Source organism: Miscanthus floridulus, chromosome 17, assembly GCF_019320115.1.
Source record: "Miscanthus floridulus cultivar M001 chromosome 17, ASM1932011v1, whole genome shotgun sequence".
NCBI lineage: Eukaryota > Viridiplantae > Streptophyta > Magnoliopsida > Poales > Poaceae > Miscanthus > Miscanthus floridulus.
The window spans coordinates 103896310-103915764 of record NC_089596.1 but is presented as its reverse complement, the minus strand read 5'-3'; the positions used below and the strand labels follow the sequence as shown (position 1 = coordinate 103915764).

Here is a 19455-nt window from a genome sequence, read left to right as displayed (position 1 = left end):
AATGAAAAACCTCAAAACTGGAAAGTTGTAGATCTCGTCGAGGGCTATAATTTTCATATAAAGATCATCTTCATCTGAGATCATATGAAAAAGATATAATTTTTTCTAAGTAACGTCACATCAGCGAGTCAGCGCTGGGCTGACTGCCACGTGGCAGGCTTGTCGGGCCGCCATGCATGGCGCGGTAGTGTGGTTTTGTCTCGCCATCATGCATGGTGCGGCCAAAAGGGTTAGTTTTAAAAAAGAAGTTAAGATGTGTTAGATTTGAAAATAGTGTTAAAAATAAAGAAAAATTCCATGCATTAGCATTACACACGTGCATGCGGGGAGACTTCGGCTCACACCCTGCCTGTGCCTGCACCTGCACCAGCGGGTTCACACTGGACCTGAGGACAGCCTGTACCTTGCTTGTCTGCGGATGCAGGATTTTTTCTCACAAATCACTGTACAAACAGCCGAAAAAGCTGCAGCGAGCAAACTGCTGGATTCTGGCCAAAGCAAACGTTGCTTGTAATTTTTTGAATAAAACAAAAGAAATTGCTTATAATTCTTCAAATAAAAAGAAAAGAAAACATTGCTTTTTCAACTCGCGGCCAAGCAGGCATATGAGACAGTGCAGGAGTGCTGGTTCAGGCTTTTCCATGTATGAATACACTTCTTCGCATTTGAACGACAGTCAATGAGTCAAGTACAGACTGTCCACCAGAAAGAGAGTGGGACAAAGGTTTGTAAATGCTCTTTTGATTCCGAGCAGCTAAAAAGATTATCAAGTGACGGATTCACGGATACATTTATTGTAAACTCAAAAACCTCAGAGGGCATCAGAATTCAGAACAGTGTTGTGGTAATGAGCCTCTTTAGCCAGAGATATATGTAGGCCGAGACGACCTTTCTTTTCTATAACGTTTGATCACATCGTCATTTGTTTTCTTGGTTACTCTGGCGAAGAAGCAGCTTCATTCGGAGTTGCAGGAGATTCAGAACCAGCAGCTACTTCTGCTTGCAGCAATGAGTCTCCCTGGTTGGAGCCATCGACCGATTCTGCTGCCCTATTGGTGCCATCGTGCTGAACTTCTGATCTCAACACGTCGGGTTCCCTTTGTGGTGATTTCAAATCCCAAACCAAACTTCCTTGACCTTGCTTTTCCCATGGCTGTTTCACCAGGAAATTAAATGTGAGCTAACTGCTGTTAAAAAAGTCAAACTGGTATCAAGAGATAATCTGAATCAAGCAGCATATATGCTACTTCCCCAGCAATCATGATTCATGACTATGCAAGAAACAAATCTATGTTAAGAAAGGTGTGGTTAGGCAGTCAGTTTTCGAGCACAATTGCACAAACCTTTGGTTTTGGTGCCATACGAGGTTCTGAGATTGGTTGGTCAGGATTTGGAGGGTCATCATTAATATCCTATATCACAACAGAAATAAAAGGGTTTATGAACAACAAAACCACTGAGTTACAGAGTTAACATGTAACAGCACTATAGGAAGATAACTACAAATCAAGACATACCTGTATATCATCTGGCTGCTCACCCCTTTGTATCATTTCCATGATCTGCCAGGTCAAATACATTCAAAAGACATTTTTTTTGGTTCAATATGAACTTGGAAATCATATATATGCAAAAACTTCTTGTATTTGGAAGACAAAATCACATATACAAAAATTTCAGACTTTGTATACTCCTGGTAGCTTAACAAGGGGGGCAATGCATGATAAGATGAAGTGGATAGCAGAATTCTCATGATGCAACAGCTAACTGAAACAAGCATGCTTGAATATCCTCAGCGCATATGAGTGAACTTCTCACCCACCATCCCATGTCCTAGTGTATGATGCATCACTAGAAGAAGGAAGCAACCCCTCATTGATGCATGTTCAAAGAGCATTGATATTGCAACTGGCTAGATCTAATAATGAAACTTCATTTTTAATCTATCAGTCCATCATTAATATCTAAGTCCAGTTTCAGGTAAGTTAATCTTTGAGAACCAACATCATGCTAAACAGGACTACTAAAATCACGTACCATGCAGCAATGGACAGTTATACTTTCTGAAGTCAATTTAATTACATTGAGATGAAGCTGTATAAGAAAGAACACTTCACAGACATCTTCAGATATCACGTATGCAGTAGTCTGCAGCAGCGTAAGGATTCTTGCAGCCATTTTACTCCCGTTTTAGATACCGTTTTAGATAGGTAACTGACCTCCATATATGATTTTGGATGACGAGGTACCACGGGGGCCACAGGTTCAGCTTCAGGTTCCACCCTCTCTATAAAAGAAGTACTCCCTCTGTTTCAAATTGTAAGTCTTTTTGGCTTTTGCAGATACAATTAGGTGCATAGCAAAAGCTATGTACCTAAAGGAAAGCCAAAATGACTTACAATTTGGGATAGAGGGAGTAGGAACGTTAGAACAAAAGGAATCAGGGAAAATAGTCAAGACTTACCTTAAATGGGATGCATTGGCAAACCTGAATCATCCATACACTTTTTGTCAACTTTACTCTCCTGCTGCAGCAAAGAAAATGGTGGTAGCTTAAAATTTGCAGCATAATACCAGTCATGCCTGGCCGATACTATTATTGGTAGTTTGTGCTGACCTCAGTAATCCTGCACGAATGATCAGACACCCCTGACAAAATGCAGGCAACAGATAAGGCAATGAAGTTACTAAGCTAGATTTATCATGACGAAGCCATTTAGGTCTGAATGGGGAATTTCATATGGAATCACCATCATTTACATAGGAAAACACACATAAACAATGAAACATCATTATATGATCCACAAACATATAGAACTAAAATATCATATAAAAAGCTAACTTAGTAAATGGAGTCTCTCTGCCATACCTTGAGATGTGCACATATTTGAGCTCACAGAATTCGATGATGGGCTCTTAAACCCCCCACAAAAAGAGTTAAAAAGTAAAATAAATCAGAATGACCAGGGAAGGAATCAAACTTAAGCAGAAATTAAGCAAACAATTCTTACTTGTAAACGACGAAACGCTTCATCTATTTCATCCATAGTGAGTCCTTTATTTTCAAGGAAAGGTCGACTCTGTCCATCCGAACAGGCTACTACTTTCGGGTGTTTCAGAAAACTAACAGCACTCTGAACCAGATCCTCCCTCAGCAGTTCAGTGGAAACAAGAGCCGCCTTCCCCTTTCTTATTTCCTGCTCCTTTGTGTCTTGCAAACCATGACTACCTTCAGAGCTCCCTTGGCCTGTATGCAGTCCAGCAAACAGTTTGACTTCCATATACAGGCATCACACTATATAAACAGGAACAGAGGAAATGTGCTTCATGCTTGATACTCCACTGGTGTATTCAACTATTCATAAAGGCTGCAATATTACTCCCCCCTCACCCCTTTTAAGCATAAGGGCTCAATAAGGCTATAATTTAACGATACTACTGAAGTTGAACATAAAATTCACAAAAGGCACGATGGAGATCCACACAAACAGTACTCACTCAACCGGACAGGTTAGCTGATCTGGAGGACTTAAGCCTCGTCGGTACAGGCCTTCAAAATTGGAAGTGAATACATCTCTGGGATGTGGTGTAGTACATATCAGCAAACAGTATGAACGCACGAAGTTGGATCAGGTGAATTTTGGGCGATAGGAACCACTAACCCTTCGAGCAGGCAAGGTGATGGAACCCTAGCTATAGCATCACAAGCAACTGCATACACAATCTGAAGAGGACAGGAGAAACCCTTGCCAAATCGAACCTGGTTCCTGCTGCCTCGCTTCTTCGGCCACCAATCCATCCGAAGACGTCGACAATTCCGCCATCACTGCCCTCTGTGGATCTCCAACAGTCCTGCTCCGGGCGGCAAGCGGCGTGTGGGGATAAGACACCGGAGGACGCAAGTAGGAAGACGAGAACGCCTGCTCAATTAGCGGTCAGGGCCCAGGCAAGTCATCTAGCCAAATGGGCCGTGTTGGCCTTTTTGTTCTAAAATAATGCTGGGCTGTTTTGTACGGGCCTTCAGATTGTATGGGCTATACGATCTTACTGTTTTGGTTCAGGCCCAGTTCCGTGATCAACTTTTTTGTTTTCTGATGAGGGCCAGACCGTGATTAGCTTGCACTTGCAGCTTTTGCCGTTCGCTAAGCTTGAACCCTCTCCCAAGAAGAAGAAAATGAGAACCTCCATAAACCCTCCTAGTATCCTGATCAGAAACCCACGAGTTCGAACACGGAACACAGGCCCGGACACCAAGGGAAGAGGCCGCAGCTCCACCGTCGCGTGCGCAAGCCGAGGCCGAGATGTGGAGAGCGACTGCGCCACCGCCGCCGCCGCCGAAGGAGCGGGGGGTGCTTGTGCCGCCGCTCTTCGACTATCCTCCCATCGCCGCGCGCACAAGGTCGACCGCGCAACGCTCTTAGCTTATACTCTGCTAGCTACTGTGCTTGATCAATTCACAATGTCCAAGGAATCGCATTTCATCATTCACTCGTAGATTGTGGAAACCGGCCTTGTTCAGATGCCATCTAAATTCCAAGTTTTTTCACTCTCTCTCCATCACATCAATTTTTAGCCGCTTGCATGGAGTATTAAATGTAGATAAAAAAATAACTAATTGCACAGTTTAGTTCGAAATTACGAGATGAATCTTCTGAGCCTAGTTGATCCACGATTGGACAATATTTGTCAAATAAAACGAAAGTGCTATTATTTATCGGATTGAAATTTTTTCGCAATCTAAACGAGAGCCAAGACGTGAAGTGTAGGATATCCAACAATAGTTGGTTGTGGCTGAAGAGTTGAACTTTTAGATTCTGGCACTGTGGAACATCTATGTGAATCGCAGACGAAGTCTCCTTTTCTCACGAGATTTGAGACCCTCTCTATGTCCTAGGACTAGTTGTAGTTTTAGTAGTAATCTTGCGTCTTGTTTAGTTCCCTTCAAAGTTTCAAGTTTTTTCATTCTCTCTTCATTACATCAATTTTTGAACGTTTGCATGGAGCATTAAATGTAGGTAAAAAAAATAACTAATTGCACAGTTTAGTTGAAAATCACGAGATGAATCTTTTGAGCTTAGTTGGTCCACGATTGGATAATATTTATCAAATAAGACGAAAGTGCTATTATTCATCGGGTTGAAATTTTCTTCAATCTAAACAAGGCCTTGGTAGGATTTGATAGCTCTGCAATTAATGTGCAAGCCTGTGAACTGTGATCTCTCCTTTTTGTGGGTTTCTAAATGTGCAGGATGTCAGTGCCGGCATACGAATTAATGTTTGGAAAGCTGTCGCTGCAAAATCTTTTCGATGACTACTTCAATCAAGCTGGGAATATGACATCACGGATCATGCTGAAGGCATTAGAAGAACCCAATGTTGATTTGATTGCTACTGTATCCTTTCAAGGGTTCTGTTTTTGTTACTTCGGCCTTGTTTAGTTCTCCATTTTCAGAATTTGGCACTATATAAAAAGAAGATTTCCCATCACATTAAATTTGTGGTACATGCATGGAGTACTAAATGTTGATAAAATCAAAAACTAATTACACAGTTTGGTTGTACTCTACGAGACGAACGTTTTGAGCCTAATTAGTTAACGATGGGACAATTATTACCAAATAAAAACAAAATAGTACTGTAACTACAGTGCGCCTGTTTTTTGGGCGGCGCCGAATCGGCGGATGAACTAAACGCGGCCTTCAGCTTTTCCCCCTCAATTTTGTGGTTCCTTCCTGTCAATGTTTGATGGATTTGGCGTTCAGTGGATTGCCAACTGTTCCTTATTATTGTTGTTTCTGTATCTATCGTCCCTTACCCCTTTTCAAGCGCCTTTCTTTCAAGTAATCATTATTTCACTTCCTGTACTTTTTGTATTATGGTCACAGTAGCTAAAATTTGAGTACTAGGAGGATTTATTCCATCCTATTTATTGCTTCTAATGGTTAACTTCAAAAGAACTGTTTGGAAACCTTAATTTTACTAGGTGTCTGCTGCAGCTGACAAAAAATGTGGAACGGTAGTAAAGGGGGATGCTGTATTCCACTGGCAAAAGTGTGTATTCCATATTTTGTAGTACTCTATATATGTACGCAAATGTTATACTCTAACACTTCTCTGGAACCCTTTTTAGAGAATCAGACGATCCCCGTACCTTTGTGGACCTTCTAGTGTCCACTTCAACGTATGTTTTTTCTTGCTTGAGCTATATCATTTCTCAAACATATATATTTTTTATTATGGAAATCGTATCAACAATGCTGTTTCGGCTGATCTCCTTGTTATGCAGTATGTGGCAGCTTCGGTCATCTGCGTACTATCCTCAGTATGGTATTGGCGCATTTGGAACATTACCTTTACCAATGGGAAACAGGTAGGCTATATCTGTTTACATATGCAAATCATACGCTTTCTATTAGTTTGTATGCATATCTTTTTGTTAGACTTTTACAAATAATCAGATTGAGGGAGTTATGTTCATCTTTTTACAGGTGAAAGGTCCTAGTGGCCAGAGGGGGTGAATAGCCTAATAAAAATTTCTACAACAACACTTAACAAACCGGTTAGACAATTATGAGACGAAGCAAGTGTTGCGCTAGCCTACTAAAAATGCAAGCCACCTACCACAATTTTAGTTTCTATTGTCTCTAACCACACAATAGCTATGGCACTACACTAAGTTAGTGTGCTCTCAAAAGCTAACTAAAGAGTCACACTAACCAAACTAAAGAGCTCTCACAACTAGCTACACTAAAGAGTTTGACAACTAGTTTGCGGTAATGTAATAAGAGTGAGCAAGAAGGTTATACCGCCGTATCGAGGAAGGAGCCAATCAATCACAAGAATAACTAACAATGAAAACCAATCACCTCGGAATCAAATGATGAACACAATAATTTTTTTACCGAGGTTCACTTGCTTGCCGGCAAGCTACTTCTCGTTGTGGCGATTCACTCACTTGGAGGTTCACGCGCTAATTGGCATCACACGCCAAACCCTCAATAGGGTGCCGCACAACTAACACAAGATGAGGATCACATAAGCCACGAGCAATCTACTAGAGTACCTTTTGGCTCTCCGCCGGGGAAAGGTCAAGAACCCCTCACAATCACCACGATCGGAGCCGGAGATAATCACCAACCTCCGCTCGACGATCCTCGCTGCTCCAAGCCGTCTAGGTGGCGGCAACCACCAAGAGTAACAAGCGAATTCCGCAGCGAAACACAAACACCAAGTGCCTCTAGATGCAAACACTCAAGCAATGCACTTAGATTCTCTCCTAATCTCACAAAGATGATGAATCAATGATGGAGATAAGTGGAAGGGCTTTGGCTAAGCTCACAAGGTTGCTATGTTAATGCAAATAGCTAAGAGAATGAGCTTGAGCCGGCCAAGGGGCTTAAAGAAAAGCCCCCATGAAATAGAGCCGATGTACCCTTTCACTGGGCACAACATGGGGTGACCAGACGCTCCGGTCATATTGACCGGACACTGGACCTCAACGTCCGGTCCCGCGATGCGTGCCACGTGTCCTCTCTCTTCAAATGTTGATCGCCCGATCTCAACAGTTAAGTGAAGACTAGAGGCGCTGCTGTGAAGTGACCGGACGCTGGACCTCAGCGTCCGGTCGTTTCCAGTAAGCATCTAGAAATGATTTTTCATGACCGAACACGTCCGATCATGCTCGACCGGACTCACCCAGCGTCCGATCACTCGGCGTCTCCCCTATGCTCTACCACGTCAGCAGGACCGGACGCACCCCTTTAGCGTCCGGTCACCAAGTGACCTAGCATCCGGTCAGAGACCGACGACAGCGTCTTCACTGCTTCTACTGACTGGACGCGCCGGTCCTTTTGAGACCAGCGCCCGGTCACTTACAGTGACCTCTGTCTTTTCTGTATAGGGCGCCGGTGGCACCGTCGGACTGTTCGGACACTCCGCCGGTGAAGTTTCTTACCCTTGCTCAAATGTGCCAACCACCAAGTGTATCACCTTGTGCACATGTGTTAGCATATTTTCACAAACATTTTCAAGGGTGTTAGCACTCCACTAGATCCTAAATGCATATGCAATGAGTTGGAGCATCTAGTGGTACTTTGATAACCGCATTTCGATACGAGTTTCACCCTTCTTAATAGTACGGCTATCGATCCTAAATGTGATCATACTCACTAAGTGTCTCGATCACTAAAACAAAATGGCTCCTACCATTTATACATTTATCTTGAGCCTTTTGTTTTTCTCTTTCTTCTTTTTAAGTCCAAACGCTTGATCATCACCATGGCATCGCCATCATCATGATCTTCACAATTGTTTCATTACTTGGAGTAGTGTCACATATCTCAAAATCACTTTGATAAACTAGGTTAGCTCTTAGGGTTTCATCAATTCACCAAAACCAAACTAGAGCTTTCAGCAGGGCGTGTTCAGAAGATTCTGGGGTTGTGGGCTTAAGATATGGTTGAAAGAATTTATCACTTGGGGCGTCTTTTGTGCCATTTCATTGTATGCATCTATTTATACATTTATCATGCATTTTATTCGAATTGTGATTGAATAATTAACCAAGTTTGTGCTCTCTGAAATTTTAAGACGATTTAATGGGTTTACTTTATTTTGTAATCATATATCGTATCCAGTATTTTTTGAGAAAAAAAATCTTATCCAGTATTAGCTTGTCACGCTGATGCTACTTCCTTTTGCAGTATCCGGAGAAGTGCTCTCTGGAGCATGGTTGGTTGGGAGAAAAGGGAACAATACAAGCCACTTAGTGAGTGTTAACTTGTCACAATAGTTGTGTTCTTAGTCCCCTTGAATTTTCAGGTTATTATACATGAGCGTCTGAGCTCTTTTTTTTTCTAAAATAAAATAAAAACATATATGCACTACGGCTATATCATTCTTCTGAGTTTCTTACTATTGTAAGAATCTTTATGTGAACTGAAAAACTTTCTCAATGCAAAGTAGTTAACCAGCCGTAAAGAGCTGATGCTATAATAGAGTAATTTAAGATTGAATAAAACAAACTGGATGTGAGCTGTGACGGAATATTATCCTCATGCTGGAGCATTCTTTTTAATCCATTATCAATGTAGGAACCTTTTTATCACCAACAAAAGTTCGTGAACAAATGGATGCTGAGTTATCAGCCATTAATTCAGAAGCTAATAAAGATTAATAGAAGATTGAATGAAAACAATTAGTTGAGCTAGAGCTTGAGATTTTTTTTCTCGATCTATGCAGGGGAGCCGTATACCATTTCTTTAAGAAGAAGAATAAATAAATATATATAAAAGGGAGGGAAGTAAGAAACCCCCTCCTAGGCACCCCCACGGGGTTTAACGAAAACGACACTCTAGAAAATAAACTAAGAAAACACTACCAACAACCTCAAAATACTAAGGACCTAGGGATCCATGACCAGCGACCTAACAAGGAACTCATGTAATGTCGAGACTTCTACCATGCACCACAGATTACTCTCGTTGGCCATAGATTGAAGCAGCACCTCTATGCTAGGCCTAGCACCTTTAAAAAGACAAGCATTTCGGTGCTTCCATAAGTCCTAAAGGTGTTCCAAGGGGTTCACGCATAGCGGCATAAGCCTCAATAGCCCCATCTCCTAGCTTGAAGATTTAGATGGGACACCATTTAAATTGAATCAATTGGAGTGTGGAGGTAGGAAGTTCGCGGTATGCCCAAACCTCCTAGGTTTAAGTCCTTGTCGAGGTGAATTTGGGTGCCCATTTTCTTATTAATGCAAATCCTAGGTTGGTCTAGTTTTTTTTTGGTTACTAGAGAGTGGAATGGAGGATTATAAAATTCCATGGTAGTTTTGGGTTTTAATTGAAGTAAGAGAAATGAAATAGTTCTAGCGCTAGTTGGTTAGCTATCTTGAGAAGCTTTTTGTATTTTCTTGTACTTATGTTTTTGAAGGTTTTTTGTGTAGCTGGATTTGGTTTCTACTTTCTGTTAAAACTTCATTTTGACGCTTTGCATATGCATATTTTGTAATCACTATGGACCAATTTGTGGTTGATGTTCTGTGAACTCTCGAACTAATCTAGTAGGAATTTGCTATTATAGCTGCAGAAAGTTAAAGATGTTCTCAGCTAATTACAACATAAAAATGAACAGAGCCTTAAGTGTTACTTCCTCCATTTCAAAATTTAGGGCGCGTTATCACTCAAAACAAGTCACACATTGTAAACTTTGACCATCACTTAGTCAAAATATATTTACAAGTCAACTGTGAGCCTCTTTTTTTTTGCTAATGTTCAATTCTATCCAATCTTTAATAGGTGGAAACAAACATACTATGCCCGTTTACAGATCTGGAGAATTGGAATGGTGCAATTAGTTACAGTGTTGGTTCAACTAGCCCACTCAGCCCTTTATCCACTTTTACCCTTGAGCTTGCTAGAAGTAAACAGGTATCGTCTAATTGCACATCATTTACAATCAAAATACTCCCCCCAGTTTATTACTCCCTCCATTTCAAATTATAAGAAGTTCTAGCTTTTCTAGATACATTATTTTTGTTATGCATCTAGACATATTGTATGACTAAGTGCATTGCAAAAACTATGAATCTAGAAAAGGAAAAATGTCTTATAGTTTGGAATGGAGGGAGTAGCTTGCAATTGCCAGGACCTTTTGATTGATGGTGCATGAATTAAGATATGGGTTATAATATAATTCTATAATACTAGTCACATTAAACAATGCCATGAAATAACAATTCTGGTGCATATGTTTTCCTTTCTTTTGAGTAGAGAACAATGAATAGGCACTTGTGAAGTAAAACATTTAAACAAGTTAAATAGTCCATGACAGTGTTAGATAGAGTACATTTCCATATGTAACCAGTGTCGCCTATGCGCAATCTTTGAGTCTAATTTGCAATTCTCCTATAACAATTTATTTTCATTGATCTGCTGTTGACAATGTCATTCTATCAACACTTGGTTGTTCGAAGAGGGGTAAGGACGGTTCTCTTTCATTTTGTCTTTGCAAAGAGTTACTTCTCTTTTGGCATCATAGTGTAGCTCCAGCTCAAATTCAGGAAGAAAAGGTGGAACCGTGGAAGTATCTATCTTTGAGATATGATATTAATTTAATCAGAGTTAGAGATTCATAGTGTCAATCTTTTTTCGATCAAACCTGTGGTGAGAGTTTATTTCATTCGAAAAGGCATGACGATCGCGCAAGCCAAGTACACGGTGTTTTGTACTGTGTCATTATTATGTTAGGTTTGATCAATATTTATCAGTTATAGATATTACTTTGAGTCATGTGATATGGAGGAAAATTTATAAGTTCATACAAAACACAAAACCTATCCCTTGGTGATTGTCTAGAGTTGGTAACGCCGGCAACAGCCGAACAATAGGAATTACATAGCTTAGACAACATGCACTAGTAGGAAGTAGGTGAAAGCAATAAGGATTGCGTGGAATAATAGATTGATTGATTGGAGAGACCTACATACATATATATACATATAGGGGAGAGGAGATCTCGTGGTTTATAGAAACAGGACCAAACCGAGATCTCCTCATATCTCTCTAACCAAATAGAGGACCGGCCGGCTATACCAAGGCCCAGACCCATATACACACGCATATATACATTTACAGTCTAACACCCTCCCGCAGTCACAGCACCGTGTTTGCGAACGTTGAGACTGGACCGAAACTCTGTGAAGACAGAAGAAGGCAAAGCCTTTGGTGAAGATGTTGGCGAACTAGGACGTCGTCGGGACGTGAAGAACGCGGACAGCACCAAGAGCCACTCGTTCTCGGACGAAGTGAAGATCGATCTCAATATGCTTGGTATGCTGATGCTGAATGGGGTTGGAAGACATGTAAACTGTACTGATGTTGTCACAATACACCAACGTTGCTTGATGCAGAGGTGTATGTAGCTCGGACAATAGCTGGCGCAACCAGGAAGCCTCTACAACCGCATTAGCTATAGCACGGTACTCAGCTTCAGCATTGGAGCGGGAGACAGTGTTCTGGTGCTTGGAGGACCAGGTGACCAAGTTGTCAGCGAGGAACATAGCGTAGCCCGAGGTGGACTTATGAGTGTCAGGACAACCAGCCCAATCTGCATCTGAGTAGACCACAAGATCAGACTGACTGGAGGCACGGATATGAAGGCCCAAGTCCAAAGTACCACGAACATAGCGAAGAATCCGCTTCAGAGCTGCAAGATGAGGTTCCCATGGGTCGTGCATGTGTAGACACACCTGTTGTACTGCATAAGCAATATCAGGCCGTGTGAAGGTGAGATACTGCAATGTGTCGACAAGACTGCGGTAATTTGTAGCATCAGAAATAGGATCACCATCGGCAGAGAGCTTCGGGTTGATATCAACTGGAGTGGCACATGGCTTGCAATCAGCCATACCAGCACATTCCAAGATGTCCAACTTGTACTGGTGTTGTGAGAATAACCTAGAAGCAGTGCGCTGAACTTGCATGCCCAAAAAATGATGAAGTTCGCCTAAATCCTTCATAGAAAACTCACGTTGTAGGGCTGCAATAATGCGATGACGCAAGTCTAGAGAAGAAGCTATCAGCACAATATCATCCACATACAGCAGAAGATAAGTAGTCTCAGAGCCACGACAATATACAAAGAGTGATGTATCTGTCTTGGCTTCCACAAAACCCAACTGAAGAAGAAAACTAGCGAAACGACTGTACCATGCATGTGGTGATACAGAGAGCGATTTAGACGACACACATAATCTGGGTGAGAGGAGTCCTCAAAACCTGAAGGCTAAGCGTAATACACTGTCTCTGAGAGATGCCCATGAAGAAAAGCATTCTTCACATTGAGCTGGTGTACCGACCACTTGCGAGAAACAGCGAGAGACAGAACTGTTCAGACGGTAGCGGGCTTCACAACAGGGCTAGAAGTTTCATCATAGTCAATGCTAGGGCGCTAAGTAAAGCCACGAAGAACCCAGTGCGCCTTGTAGCGCTCAAGAGAACCATCTGCCTTGAATTTGTGCTTGAAGACCCACTTGCCAGTCACCACATTGGATCTAGATGGGCATGGTACAACATCCCAAGTGTGGTTGGAAAGCAGTGCTGAAAACTCGTCCTGCATAGGGGCACGCCAATTTGGATCAGCAAGTGCGACGCGATAAGTCCGTGAAAGAGGCGATAGGGAAACCACCTGAAGAGTGACCGGTTGTCAGAAACCAGCCTTCCCACGTGTCCACATGGCATGCTGGTTAGCCACAGGGATAATGGGAACCTCCCCGGCGGGGAGGCGAATAGGAGGAACTGGTGGTGATGGTGGTGCAGTGACCGGAGACGCAGTAGGTGGAGCGACTAGCGGCGTAGAAGCAGATCATGGACGTTAGCTGTACGTCAGCCGAACCGGAGGGACCAACGCTAGGACAGCCAAATCGGGCGAAGGAGGCTGTGGGTGTCGGTGGTAGATGAGGCCAGCCCAGCGCTAAAACCAGGCGGCGGTCTGGCCAGGGTGGGCATGACACGACCGACTGGAGGTGGTGAGCAGCCGGCCATCGGGCACCTGGGGAGGTGCTGCCGGTCGCTGGGTGCCACGACGGGGAGCTGCTGCCAGCCATCGAAGGAGCAGCTAGGTCGGCTGCTGGTGACGACGAGGTAGCTGCAGGCGAGACCTAGTTAGTTGGCAGGCCACCAGAGTCCAAGGGAGCAGCAATGACCCAAGGGGCGCTACTCCCTGGAAGAAGGGCCGCACGTGGCTGTGCGGAGTCACCGGGAGTGCCTGTAGGTAAAAAAATGACGGCATTGGGGGAGCCATCACAGGGTCAGTGGAGCTCATAAACTCAAAATCCTAGGGTGAGGGACGACTAGGATCCTTAGAGAACGGGAAGGATGCCTCACCAAAGACCACATGCCGGGAGATGATGATCCGGTTGGATGACCGGTCGAGGCAGCAGTAGCCTTTGTGATGAGGGGAATACCTGAGAAAGACACACAAGGAAGATCGAGGTGCGAGTTTGTGGGGAGTAGTGGCGGATAGATTGGGGTAGCAGCGACACCCGAAGACACGGAGGTGGTCATAAGAGGGTGGAGACCCGTAGAGCAGCATGTGTGGGGTGGAGAAGTTGAGTGTCTTGGTGGGAAGAATGTTAAGGAGGAGGGTTGCGGTGGAAAGAGGCTCAACCCAATAGGCTGGGGGACACTGGCCTGAAATAGGAGGGAGCGAACAACATTATTGATGGTACGAATAATGTGTTTAGCTTTACCGTTTTGAGGCGAGGTATAAGGACAGGACATCCGGAGCTGGACGTCGTGGGAGAGGAAGAAGGCGTGGGAAGTATGATTATCGAACTTACGTCCATTATTGCATTGAATACCCTAAATGGGGACACCAAACTGCGTAGCCACATAGGCAAAGAAATTAGACATGGTAGGAAAAGTGCCAGACTTTAGCCAAAGCGGAAAAGTCCAGAGATAATGCGAAAAATCATCAAGTATGACAAGATAATACTTGCAACCAGAAACACTAGGTATAGGTGATGTCCACAAATCATAATGTATTAACTAAAAATTATGAGTGGTTCTGGAAGAGGACGCATGAAAGGGTAAACGAGTATGACGACCCAACTGGCAAGCATGACACAATGTTTGGCTAGCACTATTGTTACATGGAATAGCGGATGATTGTGCTAGCTTAGACAAAACTTCATGGCCAGGATGACCAAGACGCTGGTGCCAAAGTGAAGGGTTGGTAGTGGCGAGGAGAGCAGACGCAGGCTTCGGGAGCTGCAGCGGATAGAGAGGACCGAAGCTGTCACACCTGGCGATCTCTCTTCAAGAGGGAAGATCCTTCACAGAACAGCCAAAAGGGTCAAACTCCACAGAACAATTGTTGTTAGAGGTAAACTGGCATACTGAAACAAGGTTCTTAATAAGGCCAGGTGAAACAAGGACATTATTAAGACAAAGATTATGTGGAAAAGATGTCACGCCAGTGGAGGTAATAGGAAGAAGGTTCCCATTACCGACAACAATATGGGATGGAGATGAAGTATATGGAGGGGAAGGCACGGTGATTATACCGGCGTCTGAAGTCATGTGGTTGGAGGCGCTAGAGTCGAAGTACCAGTTGCTCGATGTAGGCTGCTGGAGCGACATGGTCTGAAAGTTTGCGGCGAGGCTGGAAGTGTCCCAGCCGGGTGGCGCGATGGCTAGGCTGTACAGACCAGCTGGAGGAAGTGCCCACTGCTGGACGCTAGGATTGACGCCCTAGCCTTGCTGAGCTCCAGGGAGCTACTGCGGTCCACCGGGCCCCTACTGTACACCAGCGAGAAGTGCGTGTGGGTGTGGTAGCGTCAAGGGCCGAGGTCCAGGCCACATGTTGATGGATCCGGTCCATGGCTAATGAAGATTGGGCCATTGCTGCTGCTGCTGGGCGCCGCTGCCGTTGGGGAAGGCGCTGTTGGAGTTGCTACCCCCGCTCCCACCACGCTTGCCGCGCTGCGCGCGCTTGCCTCCCCCAAACTGCTGCTGCTAGTTTGGCAGCCGCTGCTGGGGAGCAGCTGGTGGAGTGACGGACGCGGGCGGCCGAGCGCTACCGGAGGTGGCAGTCAGGGCCGTAGCTGAAGGAGGCAGAGCAGACTCCGCCATAGTGAATTCCTCCAGGAGCAAATCATTGTGGGCCTGTAGAAAAGTAGGAAACGGACGTCCGCAGTGAAGGTGAAGCCCAATGGCTTCGAAACGGCCATTGAGACCGCGTAGGAGATTGAGGACAAGAGTCGTGTCGTTGATGGGCTCGCCGAGGTCACGGAGGGCGTCTGCCATGCTCTTGAATTTTTGACAGTACGCTATGATGTTGAGGTCGCCTTGCTTGAAGTTGCGGAAGGCGGCGTCGAGGTGGAGAGCACGAGTTTCACGATTGCCACAGAACTATGACTCGATGGCGAGCCAGGAGGCGCGGGCGGTGGTTCCAAACTCGATCACGGCCTCGGCGAGGGCGTCGATGATGGTGCCGGTGATCCAAGTTTGCACGACGCAGTCCATGCGCGCCCAATCCGAAGAGTTGGGGGCGGCAGCATCGGAGAGGACATGGCTCTCCAGGGAGTAGCGCCCGACGACAAGGAGGAACGACTGACGCCAGCGGACATAGAAGGCGGAGGTGACGTCGAGGACAAGCGGGACGAGCAGCCAGATGTTCTGCATGGCCACAGCCTGGGCGTGCAGGTTGAGGAGGGCCGTGGCCTCGTGCTGAAGCAGAGCGGCGCGAAGATGGGGATCGCCGCCGTCGGCAGAGGCAAAATCCTCAGCATCCTCGGCATCGTCAGGGGCAGCATCGTCTTCCAGAGGCGGAGCGGACGTGGCGTGCTCCTGAGCCGCACGATCAAGGGCGGCCTGAAGTTGCGCATCAGCTACGTCCCGCTCCTGCTGAGCGACGGTAGCTTCGCGCTCGGCGTTAGTCGCACTAGCAGCGGTGGCGTCGCAAGCGGCCTGAGCCGCGCGGGTTCACTCCTCCTTGGCGAGTCGAGCCGTAGCGGCCTGCTCGGCCACGCGGACACGTGTCTCCGTGGACTAGAAGGTAGCGGCAGCGGCGGGGTCGGCCTACGCGGCCGCGCGGGCATGCTCCTCCTTGGACTCGGCAGCAGCGGCGTCAGGATCGATGACAGCAGCAACGGAGGAAGCGGTGGGGGGGTGGCACCGGCCATGGCAGGGAGGCAGCGGGCGCACGCAAGGAAGGCGACAGGCAGGAAAGGAAGGGAAAAAAACTAAGCTCGTGATACCATGAGAGCAATAAGGATTGCGTGGAATAATAGATTGATTGATTGGAGAGACCTATGAAGTGAGTTTATATCTTGAAGAAAACAACATCAGATAGATCTATGGGAACATTAATTTGATGCTACCACTTCTCAAAGTGAACCTGATGAAATACTTGGTTGGTGTTCTATGCCATTGAAAACTATTCCTTTTACAAATATATGTGCCACCAAGAAATTGTCTATAGCCCCCATCAAACTCATTATTAGGGGGACCTAATATTTGCTTATTTTTTCCTGGTTGTGTACATTGTCGGGTATGAACTCATTGTATTAGAGCTATGCCATCCAAGTTTTGAAATTGAAGTTTTTAATTGTATACGCTGCTTGCGTACACCAGGTGAAAAATCCTTCAGAAGATAAAGATGTTGTTGAAATTACAAACTACATTGATTTGGGACTTGAGTTTACTACAAGGTAAGCTTTAGATAGTGTGTTACTCTGCTTTACATAAATACAGCTGACTGACTCCATTTCCATACTATTTCAGGAATGATAAAGATAAACCGACCGAGAATGGCAATTCTTTGTTTCAGTTAGCTGCAAGTTGGCAAGCTAATAAGAACTTCCTATTGAAGGTTAAGTTCCACTTATCATTTATGCCTTCGTGTCTCGTCTTTAAAGAGAACATGAAATACATTCCCACCTCAACTGATGCTCATTGATCTTATTTGCAGGGAAAGCTTGGTCCCTCCAAGTCTTCTGTAGTTCTGGCACTCAAATCATGGTGGAGACCATCTTTTACATTCAGTGTCACAGGTATTCAGGTCTATGCATCCTTCATTTTTGGCACAGACGAAAAAGTCATTTACATCTAGACCCACGAATGACTACTGCCTCAATAGAGGGGCTCTTTGTAGTTTCTTTATCAGTTTTGCTTGATGAATTTAGGCTGTCTTCCTAGTTTGTACTATCTATTAGTTTGCAGTGACTTGAAGTTCCAGTCCTTAGTCATACAAAATTTTAAACAAGCAGCACTGAACCACTTTTTATCAACATGAACTTCATTTACTCTTCCAGTAACAAAATATCAGTTACTTATACTTTTACCCAGTCTTATATTTGTATTTTGGTGTACTACAGCTATGGTTTTGTTCTAGTTTTTAGATTTGTGCTTTGGATACTACAGTGAAGTAGGAAAACCACATATAGCATAAAAGTAATTCTAACTGTGGAGTGGCTGCAAACTTTCAACTATTCACTTAACAAACTTAGTCATTACTGGCAGCATTCATTTCCTTTTCTGTTCACAGCTGTGAATGATCATTCAAAGGGTACAATATCATTTGGATTTGGCATTCGAACAGAAGATCTGAGACAACCCAGGTTCTGTATTTATCCCTGATATTGTTCTATGTTTATTCGATTAGCAATGAAGGGCGGGCCTGGTGCAAGCGGTAGAGTCTTACTGCCTGTGACCTCCTGGGTTTAAGTCGCGGTCTCCTCGCATTGCACAGGCGAGGATAAGGCTTGCCATTGACACCCTCCCCTAGTCCCCGCATAGAGCGGGAGCTCTCTGCACTGGGTACGCCCTTTTTTTATTCGATTAGCAATGTTGTACTGACAAAACATTGAATATCAATGAAATGCAGTTACCAAAGAGCTGATCCAAACTGCATTATGTTGGCACCAACCAAGGAACACTTGGCACAAGATGATGGGAAGCGGCCCGTGTTCTAGGCACATTCTGATTCAGGGAGCTATGATCATTTACCAACAGACTTGAGGCCAATTGATAGGATAATGTAACTCTAGGCTGCTTTTGGTCACTTGGTAGTTGGAGTAGCTTTTCTGCAAATTGTTAGGTATGCAAAGTCCTGTAAATTGTGGCAGTCTTTATTTTGTTTTAGGGGGAATTCTGGGTCGCCTTCAAACCACAAGAGAATATCTAGTAGTAGTTCTAAGTGACGTTGAAATTTTGCTATCAAATGGAGCAGAACTCGCCTCCACTAGAAATTCTATACACAGATCAAACCCATGAACTTCAAGTTATAGACCGTGCGTTTGATTGATTTATCGTCTGATTTCCTCTTGTTGTTTCAGCTGATGAGTTAATGCAACACACAGATAATAATATTGTAATCTTGTGATGATGTATGAATGTATCCATATCATCAGGGGCGGATCCAGAACGGGGCTGCACCCTGAGCTGAGCTGCTGATTCACATTCAAAACAGTCTGATCTGGCTTCCTAGACCTCCTTTTGTCTAATTAAGATCATAGTTTTTAGGCTAAACACCGCATATGTTAAAGGGGCTACATGGACTCGCCCCGGGCTGTAGCCTGGGCCCTGGATCCGCCCCTGCATATCATCGATTGCCCACTGACAGTGATTAACAATTACTGCATTCCAGATCTTTGTTGGCGATGTCTGTGTGCATCCCTAGTTGATGGAGGGGATGAAAAATAGTTGTGAATGGACTAGAGCGGGTGCTCCGCTGGAAATGTTAGAATCACACCACATTCCATATAATGTTAGTAGTCAAACTTTTCTAATTACAGAACATGTGTTCAATTGATTTACTAGTTGGTTCCAAATGATTGCTCCAGTGTACTGAAAATTGGAGGAACACGATCCAATCTGTATGTTGGAGTTGCATTTTCATTCGACCTCCCGGTGAAAAAATGCTAGACGCCCACAATCCAGTCTGGTTTGC

General features: G+C 44.5%; 1 protein-coding gene and 1 pseudogene across 2 annotated transcripts; one reads left to right on the top strand and one right to left on the bottom strand.

Annotated features, from left to right (window-relative positions):
- Window positions 1–725: 725 nt before the first annotated feature.
- LOC136516659 (uncharacterized) lies at window positions 726–3907 on the bottom strand. 2 transcript variants are annotated; one of them, XM_066510114.1, is made up of 9 exons: window positions 3761–3907; window positions 3012–3247; window positions 2870–2915; window positions 2618–2649; window positions 2489–2528; window positions 2220–2287; window positions 1518–1562; window positions 1344–1412; window positions 726–1153 (listed from the first exon to the last, which is right to left on the bottom strand). In XM_066510114.1, the coding sequence occupies exons 1-9, from the start codon at window positions 3822–3824 to the stop codon at window positions 935–937; spliced, it is 819 nt and encodes a 272-aa protein (XP_066366211.1). In that variant the 5' UTR covers window positions 3825–3907; the 3' UTR covers window positions 726–934. The 2 variants fall into 2 exon arrangements, with proteins under 2 accessions (XP_066366211.1, XP_066366212.1); XM_066510115.1 differs by having other exon boundaries at window positions 2489–2525.
- A 394-nt stretch (window positions 3908–4301) lies between these two features.
- On the top strand, window positions 4302–18547 carry LOC136516123 (uncharacterized; annotated as a pseudogene).
- Window positions 18548–19455: the final 908 nt, after the last annotated feature.

Bases quoted from the DNA above. Each gene is read 5' to 3' on its own strand.
- LOC136516659 (XM_066510114.1), bottom strand. From the start codon at position 3,824: ATGGCGGAATTGTCGACGTCTTCGGATGGATTGGTGGCCGAAGAAGCG. The intron at 2,650-2,869 runs GTATGGCAGAGA...GCATTTTGTCAG, and splicing joins AAATATGTGCACATCTCAAG to GGGTGTCTGATCATTCGTGC. The intron at 1,563-2,219 runs GTCAGTTACCTA...TTGACCTGGCAG, and splicing joins ATCCAAAATCATATATGGAG to ATCATGGAAATGATACAAAG.